At 36.1% G+C, this 14,567-nt stretch overlaps 1 protein-coding gene across 11 annotated transcripts in view; it reads left to right on the forward strand.

Annotated features, from left to right (window-relative positions):
- ARID1B (AT-rich interaction domain 1B) overlaps positions 1-14,567 on the forward strand; it is a 434,837-nt gene that overhangs the window by 245,620 nt on the left and 174,650 nt on the right. For 7 of the 11 annotated variants that reach the window (XM_072828796.1, XM_072828832.1, XM_072828804.1 and 4 more), the window contains exon 5: positions 14,316-14,357. The exons of the other annotated variants lie outside the window; for them this stretch is intronic. In XM_072828796.1, the coding sequence (XP_072684897.1) occupies positions 14,316-14,357 (42 nt within the window). The remainder of the gene's footprint in view (positions 1-14,315; positions 14,358-14,567) is intronic. 11 annotated transcript variants of the gene reach the window in all.

Genomic DNA, 14,567 nt, shown 5'->3' on the forward strand with positions numbered 1-14,567 from the left:
TGGAGTCCCTGCATCAGGCTCCCCCGCAGGGAGTCAGCTTCTCCCTCTGCCTGTATCTCTGCCTCTCTCTGTGTGTCTCTCATGAATAAATACATAAATCTTAAAAAAAATAAAAATAAAAGCTTTACTTAGGAATTACCATCCTAATACTACCTAGAAAGTCTTGGATTTTAAAAATCCTAACTCATTTGAGTATTAGCACAAAAGTTGTGTCTATTTGGATAGTCATTTATGCCCATTCTCCCCAAGAGTACAGTTTCTATTTGCTTTAGGCATTTGCCTGGTTTACAGTAAAATTCTAAAGTTATACTTTGCCCACCTAATATCCTAGTGAATATGAGATTCCAGTATCCACCCTCCCCGAGGCTCTCCAAGGGACTCTTGAAGTAAATAATTTAAATGAGATTTATTTTATTTTATTTTATTTATTTATTTATTTATTTATTTATTTATTTATTTATTTATTTATTTATTTTAGAGAGAGCATGCACAAGCATGGGGGTGGGGGGGTGCAGAGGGAGAGGGAGGAGCAGGCTTCCCCATGTGGAGCTTGATCCCAGGGCCCTGAGATCATAATCTGAGCAGAAATGCTTCACATCTGAAGGTTGTATAATATTTTCAAGATGCTTAACTGACTGAGCCACCCAGATGCCCCTTCAGTGAATTTCAAGCAAATGCCTGATTTAACTAGTTTTGCATTCATATTATAGATAGGGCTAAAATACACATATGCAGACGTATACATGCACGCATATACACACATGTTAACAAGAGTTAGTTATCTCAGAGGTTAAGTTTTACCCATTTCCTCTTTTTCAAGATACTGAATTTGTATTAATCATAATTGGTAACTGTCCCATTTTAAAAAAGTAATATATGGCGTTGAGCTCACATTTCATATGAGTAGTTTTATTCTGTGTGCTGGGTTGTCACTGAACTCCAGAGCTGTTTCCTGGAGGGAAACTTTGTTTTACATTTTACTTAAGCTATACTTCGCTTTGTAGCAGCTCTTTTCTGTAGCCCTTGAGGCAGGTTAACTGTGTCAGCAATGGAGGTAGTGTTCATCCCAAACACTGCTTGGATTCATGTTAATTAAAAAGATCTGATTTGAGATCTACCTGTTTTCAATCTTTTGAATTATTGGTAGCCGGGACTTTTAATATCTAGACTAGGATTTCTTAATCTTGGTCCCATTGACATTTTGGGCCTGATAATTGATTGTTGTAAAGAGGCTATTCTGTGCACTGTATTATTTACCCACCAGATACCAGGAGCAAACCCCTCCCTCCAGTTCTGATGACCAAAAATGTTTCTGGACATTGTTGAATGTCCCCTAGATTGGGGCAAGAGGGGGCACACAAAATTGCCTCTGGTTGAGAACCACTGGTCTAGACAAAACTTAAATTCACTGGAAATCCTTGGCCAAAAGTGTTTATAAACTTTGGTAAAACATGACACGAATGAATGAAACATGAAATAAATAAAACCATCTAAGTAGCTAGTTTCTTTTCAAGTTTGGTTGTACATTGTTTATTTTAGAAACCTCATTTTTGCTTAAGCTGTGAAGAATTTGTATGAACAAAACTGACTCTACTTAATAATATGGAAAGGACCTCCTGAGAGTAGATGTTTCAGACATTAAAAATTAAGCTTTTCAACTTTGAGACTGTATTCCAAGCTTTTGCTACTTTTTAAGTAGTAAGTAGTTTGATGGTGTAACTTCTGTAACTCTCCTAGAGTTACTGGAGCTGACTTACCAAACAAATGTAAATAAATATGTGGTCCTTTAAGAGATTTTTAAGATTTCATTTTCAAAAATTGAGCTTCAAGATTTCTGAGCTAAGAGCAAGGGGTACAGTTAGTTACAAAGAGGGAAGTATCATGCTTCACATCTGAAGGTTGTATAATATTTTCAAGCCTGAGCCTGTACATACTACTTTAGCTTTAGTGTTGACTGTAGTTTTGATTTTAAGTTAATTTGCTAGTTTTCATGTTGGAGTTCAAATTTATATGCCATTTGTATTGAATAAAAACATTTTTTTATTAGACACATTCTTTTCTAACTTCCAACTGGCAATTCCCAAATCATGCAGAAATCTCTAAAAGTTATCAACTGAAGATTTCAATTATATGAAACATAATTTATCAAACCAAAACATAAAGTTGTACTATACAATGAAAATGAAAGGCATTTTGAGGGTGAGAAGGTATGGAGTGTTATTTAAATTTTTTATCTGTATATTTGGAAAAGGTGACATTTTCTGAGTGCCATGGATTATTGCATTTTGAAATGCAAAACAAGATAACATATAAGGATAGTATTTTTATAGAATCTGAAAACAGTTGTAATAGAACACTTTTATTACCCAAAAAGTTTCCCTTGCCCCTTACCTCCTTCTATCATACCTAGTTCCAGGCAAACACTTATCTGTTTTCTTTCCCTGTAGATTTGCTTTTTCTAAAATGTTACAGGGGGGATCCCTGGATGGCTCAGTGGTTTAGCGCCTGCCTTTGGCCCAGGGCGCGATCCTGGAGTCCCAGGATTGAGTCCCATGTCGGGCTCCCGGCATGGAGCCTGCTTTTCCCTCCTCCTGTGTCTCTGCCTTTTTTTCTATGTCATAAATGAATAAATGAATGAATGAATGAATGAATGAATGGTATTAAATCATACAGCCTCTTTTATTTGGCATAACACTTTTGAGATTCATTCATGTTCAGATAATTTCTTTTTTATTGGTGAGTAGTTTTCCATTGTGTGCATGTGGTCCATAGTTTCATCGGTTCACTAATTGATAGACATTTGCATTGCTCGCAGTCTTTGACAATTATAAATAAAGCCATATTCTCATATGGGCTTTCACGTGAATGTGTTTTCAATTCTCTTGGGTACATACCTACAAGGGGAATTTCTAGATCATATGGTAATAAGCTTACTTTTACCTCCTCGGAAACTGTCAAACTCTTTTCCAAAGTGTCTCTGTTATTTTACCACAATTAGATTATTAAAAAAAAAAAAATCTGTTCTTATGTTTGAATTCCATGTTTCTTCACAAATCACTCTTTTGGGAAAGGAGTATATAGTACTGCTATCTGTTGGAATCAGAGAATTCTTTCCTCGGTAGATCTTATTTAGGGGAGCACTGTAATCCCATCACTAGTATTTTAGAAAGTTACTTTACTATTTCATGTCAGGACATGCCTCTTGATAGGAGATAGCTTTTCTTAATAAAGCAGTTACAGATGAGTGTCACAGCTTGGTGCCATACTTCCTCTTGGGGCCAGTCTTGGGTCCCTTCCTCTGTGGGTTCAGCTTTGTACCTCCTGTCTGACCTGTCTCACGTGTCCTCAGACACCAGTTCTTAAGTGGGCGGAGGAGTGTTTCTAATTTTCTGCCTCTTTTCTGTACTAAAATGTCTATCTCTTGAATCATCAGTATTTTTTGACTGCTGAAAACTCTACTTTAGAATCTTTGTGTTCATTCTGGAAGATTAATATTGAAGAATTTTAAGCAAATGAACTCAGTAAAACTTTTTCACACAACTAATAACTATTTTTAAAGGCTTCCTCTTTTTCTTGTACAGTTTTTTTTTTTTTTTAAGATATATTTGTTTTGGGGAGAGGAAGAGGGGGCAGAGTCAATATACAGTGGTCTGCTGACAGTTACTTGCCTTGAAAACTTCAGCTCTTTTTTTCTTAATTTGCCCCTTCCAGAACTTCCTGTACTGGCCTCAGTTTCCTTCACATACTGATGCTCCTGGCTTGAAAGTTTTCTTGTTGCCCTCAGCAGATAAGGCTGGCCTTAAACTGCCGACTGAGCAAAGGAGGTGACATGGCTCCTGGGGGGCCGGTGTAGATTAGCTTGTTTGGAGGAATACCACTTTACAAAACTATGAAAATTGAAAAGTGGTTGACTTCCCCAGAGACTTCTTTCTTAGTTTTACAGTTACTAGCTTACCTAACTAAAGGAGCGGATTCTTCAAAATAAGTCCCATCCAAAACAAAAATAAGATTTAAATGTAAAGGGTAGAAGTTTGTGGTTAAATTTAAGTATCACTAACTTTATGTTCTTTTTCCTCTCTTTACTAAGTCATCTCTCTGTTCCAACTTGATCATCAAAATAGCCCTGAACAGTTTAAAACTTTTGAAAGGCCTTAAAGAAATACATGGTAATAAAAGTGTGACTGTCACCACTATCCCAGTAGTTTAAAAACCCGGTGCATGGAGCCTGCTTCTCCCTCTGCCTGTGTCTCTGCCTCTCTCTCTCTCTCTCTATGATGACTATCATAAATAAATAAAAAATTAAAAAAAATAAAAATAAAAATAAAAACCAGTGTATTTTGGTAGCAGTATTTTTGGGTAAAAAGGGAGATTTGACACCTGCCATTTTTTCTCACATGCAGACTCTAGTGACAGAGTTGGGGGGATGGTGGGACATGTGGACAGGGAAGAAGGGAGCAGGAAAAGGAAACCAGTGATGCATAATTAAATTTATTAGGTATAAACAGCCATTTGGGGCAGTAATAGAAGTTTAATTTGTTGATCTAAAAATATTTTTGTTTTTAGAACACCTTTTCATTCTAATCTAATCACTTTAAGTCACCTTTTTGTGCCTCCGACCCTTGGACACAGGAATGCACGTCACATGGCCTTTATGTGGGTCTCCACAACCTGTCTCTAGGACCTCATCTGCATACTGACTTTAAAACAACTTTCAACTTGCTTTTCTGAGCCAGCCTTAATCGTGGGTAGGATTGGAAAGGGGGAGTTAAGTATGGGCAAATAGTAGTTTAGCTAAATTTTCAGTTACCTTAGTAGGTATATTTGGTTATTTTTAACATACAAAATTTTCCTCATTATGAAATATATTTAAAATTAGAGAAAAAAGGTTATATTACTGGCTTTTTTTAGAGCATTTGAATTTATCAAACTATAGTGTAGTGAATTTAATATAGTATATAGAAAATCTGATAATTTTTTTATCAATTTATATATGAATAAGTTGATACATGGGTAAACAGGGAGGTGTTGCTTAAAATGGCATTGAATTATGACACTTCACAGTGAATATGATATAGTAGGAGATGAAATAATAGAATTATCTCAATTTTTAGGAAGTTTAGATAAACTACCACCTATTGTTTAAAATTTTTTAACATTTGAACTGCCTGGACACTTGTAGCTTTTATATTTTCCTACATCAAACTTCCTAGAAATTATGATTAAGTATAGAAGATTTCTTTAACTGCAAGTTGGTGAGTGTTGGGGGGTGGGGAGGGGGAGAGAGAGAGAGAATATCTTAAGCAGGCTCCGTGCCCAGTGGAGAGCCCAGTGCAGGGCTCAATGTCATGACCCTGAGATCATAACTTCAGCCAAAATCAGGAGTTGGACACTTAACTGACAAAGTCACTCAGGCATCCCAAAAAGTATAGAAAATCTTAATAAAAATAGATATTAACTTGAAGTATACAGATAAGGCAATCACATAGAAATGATAATGTAATGAATAATTAGTGTTTCATTGTACATGTATTTTCTACTTTAATAAAATATTTACAGAAATATCTAAAGATGAATATGAAAGCATTGCTTTTATTGAAAGTATGATCTGTTTTCAAAAGTTTTGTTTAAAAATTTGCATTATTTGTATACTCGTGTTATATTAGGAAAGCTAAATGAAATCATGAATAGGTACATAATCATTGATCTATATTTTTCATGATTCCATAGCCCATATTTTTTGGTATACACTATAAATAAAGAATTGATTAACTTTTATACATATGTTTTTTTAGGTATAGCATTCTGAATGCCCCCAAATCTAACTGACATGATAATCCTTGAGCTCCTGTTGCACTTTGTGTCAAGGAGGGCATCTAGAATTGGTGTGGTGCTATGACCATGAAGCCTGCCAAGTGCCAGTATTTTTCAGTACAATTTATGCCTGTCGATATTTCTCACAGTGCAGACCTGCAGCATGGGCAGGGCATTCTTAACCTAACCTGCTATGTTGTGGTCAACCATCCTCAATGCAAAACTGAAATTTACTTTTAGAAATTAAATTTGGAAAGATTGTGAGCTGTATGTGGTCTTTGTAAAATATTTACTATAGTCATTTCTTGGTATGGTATACATCTAAGAAAATGATTATGTTTTAATTTAGGAATATGGAGAAAAGAATGTTATGTTTGAGGGACAGCCTTCATTGCCATCAATTTTAAAAATGAATTTTTAAAAGGAATTTAAAATTTACTCTTCACTAGAGAGACAGATGCATCAAATGCATATATGTCATTAAATACAGTCAAACTTTTTAAAAATAACTAGTATATTATGCATACTTGTATATATCATCGGCCAAGTGGTACATACATAAGACTTTAATGTGTGTAGGTATATTAGGTGGAACATGTTTTAAATCTTGTTGTTATGTCTACATGTATGACATAGTGGGCAATATTAAATTTGAGTTCATAAACAGATTTAAATATATATATATTTTATATATATATATAATATATATATATACATATTTTAAAATTTATTTATTCATGAGAGACACAGAGAGAAAGAGAGAGGCAGGCAGAGGGAGAAGCAGGCTCCATGTAGGGAGCCCAGGGATCCTCACATATTTATATTTTGATGGTATTTTATTTTTTGACCCATTCACACGTGTACATTCATTCTTTCAACAGTTACTGGAGGGATCCCTGGATGGCTCTGGTTTGGCTCCTGCCTTCGGCCCAGGGCGTGATCCTGGAGTCCCGGGATCGAGTCCCGCATCAGGCTCCCTGCATGGAGCCTGCTTCTCCCTCTGCCTATGTGTCTGCCTCTGTCTCTCTCTGTCTCTCATGAATAGATAAATAAATCTTTAAAAAAAAAAAAAACAGTTACTGGAAAAAAAATACTAATAGGCCCCTGCTTTTATGAAGTTTATGGTTTAGTAAAGGGATGAACAGTCAAATTTCATTCAAGTGGTTATACAGGAGAGGAAGAGGGGCTTTCTGAGGATACCACCTTTAAACGGAGGTGGGAGTGGTGTGAAGGGAACCAGAAAGGGAAGATCTGGTACAGAGTATTCCAGGAGGTGGGAGCAGCAAGTACAAAGGCTCAGAGAAAGAGCCATTTTTAGGAATGGAAAGGAAGCTGGTATATCTGAAATGTTGTATGTGGGGGGGCCAAGGTGGAATTGGGGATCAGTGAGGCAAGCAGGAGCCTCATTGTTCAGATGCTTGTGGACCACAGTAAAGAATTCAAACAGAATTTTATGATCTTGGAAAATTCCAAATAGAGAGTGGAGATGGAGAAGGACTTGGCTATGAAGATATGTGAGAGCTTTTAGAATTGCCTTTACCATCATAGTGTTCTTGCCTGAAACTCTGCCAGTAGATGTTTGACACTTAGAGTTCCATGATGTAGAGCCCCTCAGTGTGTTAGTTAGCTTTTGTTGTGCAGCAGACCAACCCATAACTTAATGCTTGGAACAGCCACCACTTATTTAGCTCACTATCCTACAGTTGAACAATTTGGTTTGAGCCTGAGTTCTTCTGGTTTCTGCTGTGCTCAGGGTCTCTCAGGAGCTGATTAGATAAGTGGCTCTGAATGGCTCTTGGCCAGGGTGATGTGGTAACAGAACCATTATGTCTCTTTGCCTCCAATAGACCAGTCTGGGCTTGTTCGCATAGTAGCTGGTTGACTTTCAGGAGAGCTATTAGAAGAAGTATGCATTGCCTTTTGGGTCTTAAGACTTGGAAGTGGTACAATATGAATCTTTTTTTTTTTTTTTAAGATTGTCTTTATTTATTTATTGGAGACACACAGAGAGAGGCAGAGACATAAGCAGGGGGAGAAGCAGACTCCCTGTAGGGAGCCTGATCCTGTAGGATCACGGCCTGAGCCAAAGGCAGATGCTCAGCTACTGAGCCACCCAGGTGCCCCATGATTCTTCAGCTGCATTCTATTGATCCAAGCAACTCACATGCCTAGTCCAGTTTAAAGTAGAGAAATAGATTCCACCTTTTGGTGGACGGGGCTGTAAACTCACATTGCATAGTGTTGGCTATTTTTACACGCTCTTGTTTCACATTCAAGGTCTTTTTTCTCTGAGCCATCATGAGTTTATGATTGCTCTGTGAACCTCAAGTGAAGGTATCCTAACTCAGAGAACCTAATTAGAAAGTGGAGTATGACCATAATGGCGACAACTTTTGTTTTAATGTCATAGCCTAGGATATGAAGACAAGAGAACATCCTAGTATAGAAGATTTTGTGAACAAAAGACTTGTAGTCAAAAGCATAATTATAACATATCCACTATTTGTCTTGAAATCATGTTACACTGTATTTAGTGTAGTAGAAATGCTCTTTGGTTGCATAGATGGAATTTAGCATTGCTATTAATATTTACTGGTCCCCTAACTAGAGGCAGATTTTTAGTTAATTTTAAATACATTCAGAGAATGGTGGTTCTGCTCAGCAACATTTAGCAGTAGAAGGCATCATTGCATGTTCTCTTACCAGCTAAGCAAACACTGAGCAGTTTCAGCAAGCCGTGTCCTTGAGCTGTCTTGTGGCCTGTTCATGCTAATAAGGAGAATGAGGAGAATTAATAAGAGAAGAGTGCTGGCAAGGCTTTGCATGGTTTTTTTAAGTGTTCATTGTTTTCAATGGATTCCAAAACATAAGATAATGAAAATAATAGTAGCAATAGCAAGCAATAGTAATAAAACGACAAAACAACTTCCTTGCTTGAAAAATAAAAACTTTGCAGTCCAGCACTAGCTGCTTATGTGATTGTGAATGTGAGGGAGAGAGAGGGAGGCAAAGGAGCTGCTTGTCCTGCAGTTTAAATTGTCATAAATCTGGGGACATGGTTTTAGAAAGCCATTTATTTATTAGTGTCTGCTTCTCCTTAGTGATACATTGCTTTTTCTGGCCCAACTAAACTAGGCACGGCTATCTTTGTAAGTATGGACAGTGTTGTCATTCCTTGAACACCAATCTAGGAAAAAATTATTTTTTTTCAAGAGCATCTGAATTCTTAGTGATATACTCATGGACAGATATTGTGACTGCAAATTCTCTCAGGTTCTTGGTGATAGAATCTACCTGATTTTATTAGGTTCTATCAGGGAGTTGATCAACTCCCATCTCCCTTAGGTTGAATACCTTACAGGTCATTTTGCTTTTCCCATTACTACCTGGAATTGGGAGGCAAAATTTATATCATTTTGATGTTTAATTATGATAAAGATGTGGCATCTCTGATCACTGGAGAAAATAGCGGATCATTCTGCACCATGGTTATTCAAATGGAAAATTAAAACTGAGTCACCTCTTCCCCTTGTTATTTCAAAATAAATTATAGATGGATCAAATATTTAAATGTAAAAAATGAAAGTCAAACATATTAAAAGAAAACATGAATGAATATGTAAAAAATCCTGGAGTGGGGAAGGCATTTTTCCACATGGCACATATTCTAGAAGGCATGAAAGAAGCAAATGGTTAGATGTGAATGTTTGTAATGCCAAATTCCTGTTTTTAATCCTACTTTTAAAATTTAATATGTTTATAAGCATTTTCTCATGTTCGAAAAGATTTCATGAACAGTGAGCTTTGTAATTGTCTATCATATGAAATACCAAACTTTATTTAACCATCACCTATTTTTGTACATATTTTCTAATTTGTCATTATCTTTCAAATAATGGCATAGTATACATACTTCATAATTTACAAATAGTTGATAACAAATTAGATCATAAAGATAGATTTCTCTAGCAAATAGGTTATCACATTTGCTTACATTTCTGTGATTATTACTGAACATTATGTTATTGGTTGATTTTGTTAACTACTTTTAATTGAACAAGAAACACATGCACATCATGAAAAATATTCTTAACATTTTAAGACAAAACATAAGAATAATAAGTTCTTTCCCTTGAGGTAATCACTGATGTGTCTCTTGCATATCTTTCCAGAAATGATCCAAGTATATCAAGCACATAACCCACTCCTACTTAAAAAAAAATATTAGCTTACTGTGCACACTCTTCTGATTCTTTTCACTTAATATATCATAGAAATCTTATCTGCACACAGATTTACCTCCTTTTATTTATTTATTTTTTTAATTTTTATTTATTTATGATAGTCACACAGAGAGAGAGAGAGAGAGGCAGAGACATAGGCAGAGGGAGAAGCAGGTTCCAGGCACCGGGAGCCCAATGTGGGATTCGATCCCGGGTCTCCAGGATGGTGCCCTGGGCCAAAGGCAGGCGCCAAACCGCTGCGCCACCCAGGGATCCCCGATTCACCTCCTTTTAAACAGTAGTATAGTATTCTATTGCTTGGATGTATTATAGTTTATTAAATACTCCTTTGTTGTCAGTCATTTGGTTGGTAGATGTTTTCAGCTTTTTACTGTTATATACAACTTTGGTAAGCACTTGAGTAAATACTTTTACACTTGAATATCAGTAGAATTATTGGCTTAACAATTACGTACCATATACATTTTGATGGATACTGCAAAAATGCACATTATTCCAACATATGTTCTCATAATGAGTGCAAGGCTGTGTGATGTGATTTTCCACACTCTTACCAATATTGTAATTATCAACATTTTTAATCTTGGTAGTCTGTAGTGAGAAAAATAGAATAATGTTAGGAGTTCGGATTTGCATTCCTTTAATTATGAATAAGATTCTTTACGATTATAGGTCATCACTGTCACTTTACTTTTTGTGACAGTGATCTTGACTTTAGAAAGAAATGTTTTTCATTAAAATGGGACATATTTTTGGCATAGTTTTATTTTAATGGAGGTGCTGCTGGATATTAGTATTCTCTGCTTTTCAGGTAAAAGTAGAAAGGACTTCAGAAGTCATTCAAGAAAGGTCTAACCATTTTCACTTCAAATTCATGAATTCATATTTTTTCAATTTTCTTGATGGAATGATTGGAAATAAATGGTGGGTTTCGTTTTTTTTTTTTTTTTTCTCTAATTTTGGTGAAGGTAGGCCTTAGTAGGCTACCTGGGAGAGAGAAACCACTGAAAGGTTTTTTGCTGAGCAGAGTGCAAGGACTGTTAAGAGGCCTAGCTGCTGCTGAACTTTCTGAATGATTTGCACAGTTCTCTACAGACGGAATCCTTTTAGGCACTGGTGTTACAGCGTGTTGATTGTGACATCATTTGAAATAACGGGATTTAATGGGAAGGGCCTTGTCTTGGACTTGGGAAGCCTCTGCTTTGCTAACCTGCTCATATCACTTCACACCTTGCAGCTCGGACGCCCTGACAAGTTCTCTCCCTGGGATGATGCCAGCTGTGCTGCTCATCAGGGTCCTCTGTCTTTGTATTCGTTACAGCCTCTGTGTGGGGAGAACATTGGGTATTGTGCCCTCATTTTACATTGCATAAAACCTGTGACTATTTTTTCTTGGGTATGGGTTTTGTTTTGTTTTGTTTTAATAATACTGCCAGTTTTAAATCTCCCAAAACTGAAGTTTAAAAAAGAAAAATGGCACCGTGAATAATCTAATCTGGTCATTTCTGAATATGAATTTGTTTGTTAAATGAATGTTTAAGTACATTTCATTCAGGTATAGATACTTGAGTGAAATTCGTCATTTTTCAACTCTTACAGTAGCATTAAGCACAATGCCTTGCATGCAGTAAATATCCAGAAAGTCTTTGTTAATGAGTCAGGTAAATGGAAACCGTCAGCATTCACTCTTCCCAGGACATTATTAAATTCTTCCACTGAGATGTACTAATTTTTTCCAGTTGTACATTCCTGTTTTAACTTCAAATTGTGACTACTTTATAGCCAAATTAAATTTGATGATAATGGTTGATTAGTAACTAAAATCCCATCAGATAAACATAAATCTACTTCTAGCATATGTGTGTGTGTGTGTGTGAGAGAGAGAGAGAGAGAGAGAGAGAGAGAGAGAATTACAGATGTTTTAGGCTTGTGAAATATAAAATACATATTTTATTTTTTAAAATATTTAAATTGATGATGAAAGGAAAAGCTGATCTCTGCTGATTGTTAAGTTTAATGACTGCTACCTGAAAATTTTATGTGAAGGTTGAAATACTCCCTTACTCCCACTAGAGGGGGATTCCTTCCAACTTAGGTAAAAATGCTCTTAGAAAACCTTTGTATGACATTGATCTTTGTTTTTTATTAAATTGAAGTTAGTTTCATATTTTTAAAATCAACTGTTTTTGTGTTGGCATTGAAATATAAAATCAGAAACAGAAAATATAAAGGAAATTATAAAATATAATTCAGTAGAACTCAAGTGCTTATGTATTTAAACCATAATGCTTTTGAATAAAACAAATATACATTTTCAGTTGGTCCAGTTAAATCGGTTAGTACTTAGGAATTGCAAACCTCTTCAGCCTTCCTGGAGATAGAATCTGGGATGGAGGATGAGGCTGACCTTTTGAGATCCACCTCCTTCAACCAGTGCCCAAGGTCTGCCTTTGTCTACTGACACAGCCGCACGACAGTTCCTAAATTCCACTTGAAAGCTTTGGTTTTGTTATTATCTCAAGTTGTCAAATAGATCGAAGCCATATCTTGAAATAGATTTCTATTTGCTATTGACTTTTCTCACTTTGACTTTTTATAATATATTAAGCAAACACAGAACTCACTGGGGATGGTTTTTGCAGATTTAAACTTCTAATATATTTTTCAGATAATTGTATGTACATTAAAGTATCACATCAGAAGGGTGAATGTACCTAAAAAATATATGCAGATATGCTCTGTGTCTGTAACATAAGAGTCAATGCTGTATAGTATTTACAATAGTTAAGATGCACTGAATTTGTCGTGTGTCCTTTGCCTTCAACTAAACTCTTCAATGTTGATTAGAGGTTTTAATGTAAAAATATTTGAGGTTAGTAATCTAATACTGTGAAAGACAGGACTTAGGAAATTCAAACATATGTAAATTGCCAATAACTGTTGCTTCCCTCCACCCCCCTTAAACAAAGTCTGTAATAAAATCTTGCTTCTAAATCTAACAATTAGCTTTGGAAATCAAAGTGGAAACAGACATGCTGTCACTGAATCTTATAATGATTTTGTACTATAGTTGATCCAGCATTTCACATTTGTTATCAGCAACATATGGTTTTTGTCAAAATGAGGCTGGTCATCTTCCCAATACCTAATTGTGTGTTTCTCCTGCTTTATGAACCAGTTTCCGCCAAGTCCCAGGTGGTGGATGAGCCTCCTTTGCAGCCAGTCAGTTGGAGAATACAATTTCTTTGTTTCTTTTTGACCCCTTTACTTTTGTACTGGATGACAATCTTACTGAAATGGTCTTCCTTTCTGTATTTCCTTCTCTCAAGGGAAGAATCCAATTTTGTTTTATAGCAAGATACATTGGATAGGCTTGTGTGCCTTCTACTTAAACACCGATCACAAAGTCCTAATTCTAAAAGTTGAAAATTCGACGGTGAAGTCAGCTAGTCTGAGATTACTGCTCCACCCCCACTTGTCTTCTTTCAGACACTTAAAAAAATCCATATTCTGTTGCTTTCTTTCTTTGCTCTCTTGTATCATATATTGGTACTTTGTAGTAGTCAAAGTTAAAGCTTTACACACCAGACTGAATAATTATGTTTAAAAAACAGTAATTATCAATACACGTCTTGTTCCATGCAGCTTTTTGAATTCATGTTAATGAGTTCTGTCTTCTCATGCACAAGACTGACAGGCAATTTTGAAGTTTTGCCATCATTTCACAACTTGTTGCTTAGACTCTGCCTGCCTTTTCCTGAGTATTGCTTTCAGTCACTCTTGCTCTGCAACATTCCAGATTCTCAGGACTACCCACTCTGATGGGAGCAGGACAAGAAATTACTAGCAGCATCATAAGCATGATGAAATTGCTTTACGAAGCATAACTTTCCCCTCACTGTCCGTAAAAGATCAAAAAGCATATGCAACATCTTGTGATTTTAACTGAGAAAGATGATTCTTCTGACTTCTAGATCATTTTGAGGAACTTATACCACCACTTCAACATGATGACAAATACATAAATTTGATAGGCACTTGCCCTATTTTAGAACTGGAGCCTGGGGCAATGACCTATGTTTATACCCAGCCAACTCTTGAAGAGAATCCCAGATCTCTCTTTCTTGATGCCTTACATAAATTGAATACCAGTTTTCTCCAAACTCTTAGTTCCAGGCCATGCCTGTGCTCTGGTGTCTGTGGCTAGACTCAAAGAACATTTTTGAGAGTGCCTAAATTATTTTTTCCTTATGATTTCAGGTTGAAGTCTTGACCTCGGAGGATACCGCCTTTGGACTCAAGGTGTGTAGTCTGATGTAGCTTATTGGGTAGCTCCCCTAGGTGGATCAGAAGCCTCACACAGCTAGGACTTGTTTTTATTATCAAATGCAGAGGTTCTAGAAATCTTCCAGAGTTTAAGATTTCCCCCCTTCTTTTGTAAGATTAGACTATCGTAGTATTTTCTTTACCTTCATTCTTTGTTGTCAGGAATATAAGAAATAGTACAGGAAA

This window comes from Canis lupus, chromosome 1 (genome assembly GCF_048164855.1).
Source record: "Canis lupus baileyi chromosome 1, mCanLup2.hap1, whole genome shotgun sequence".
NCBI classification, from domain to species: domain Eukaryota; kingdom Metazoa; phylum Chordata; class Mammalia; order Carnivora; family Canidae; genus Canis; species Canis lupus.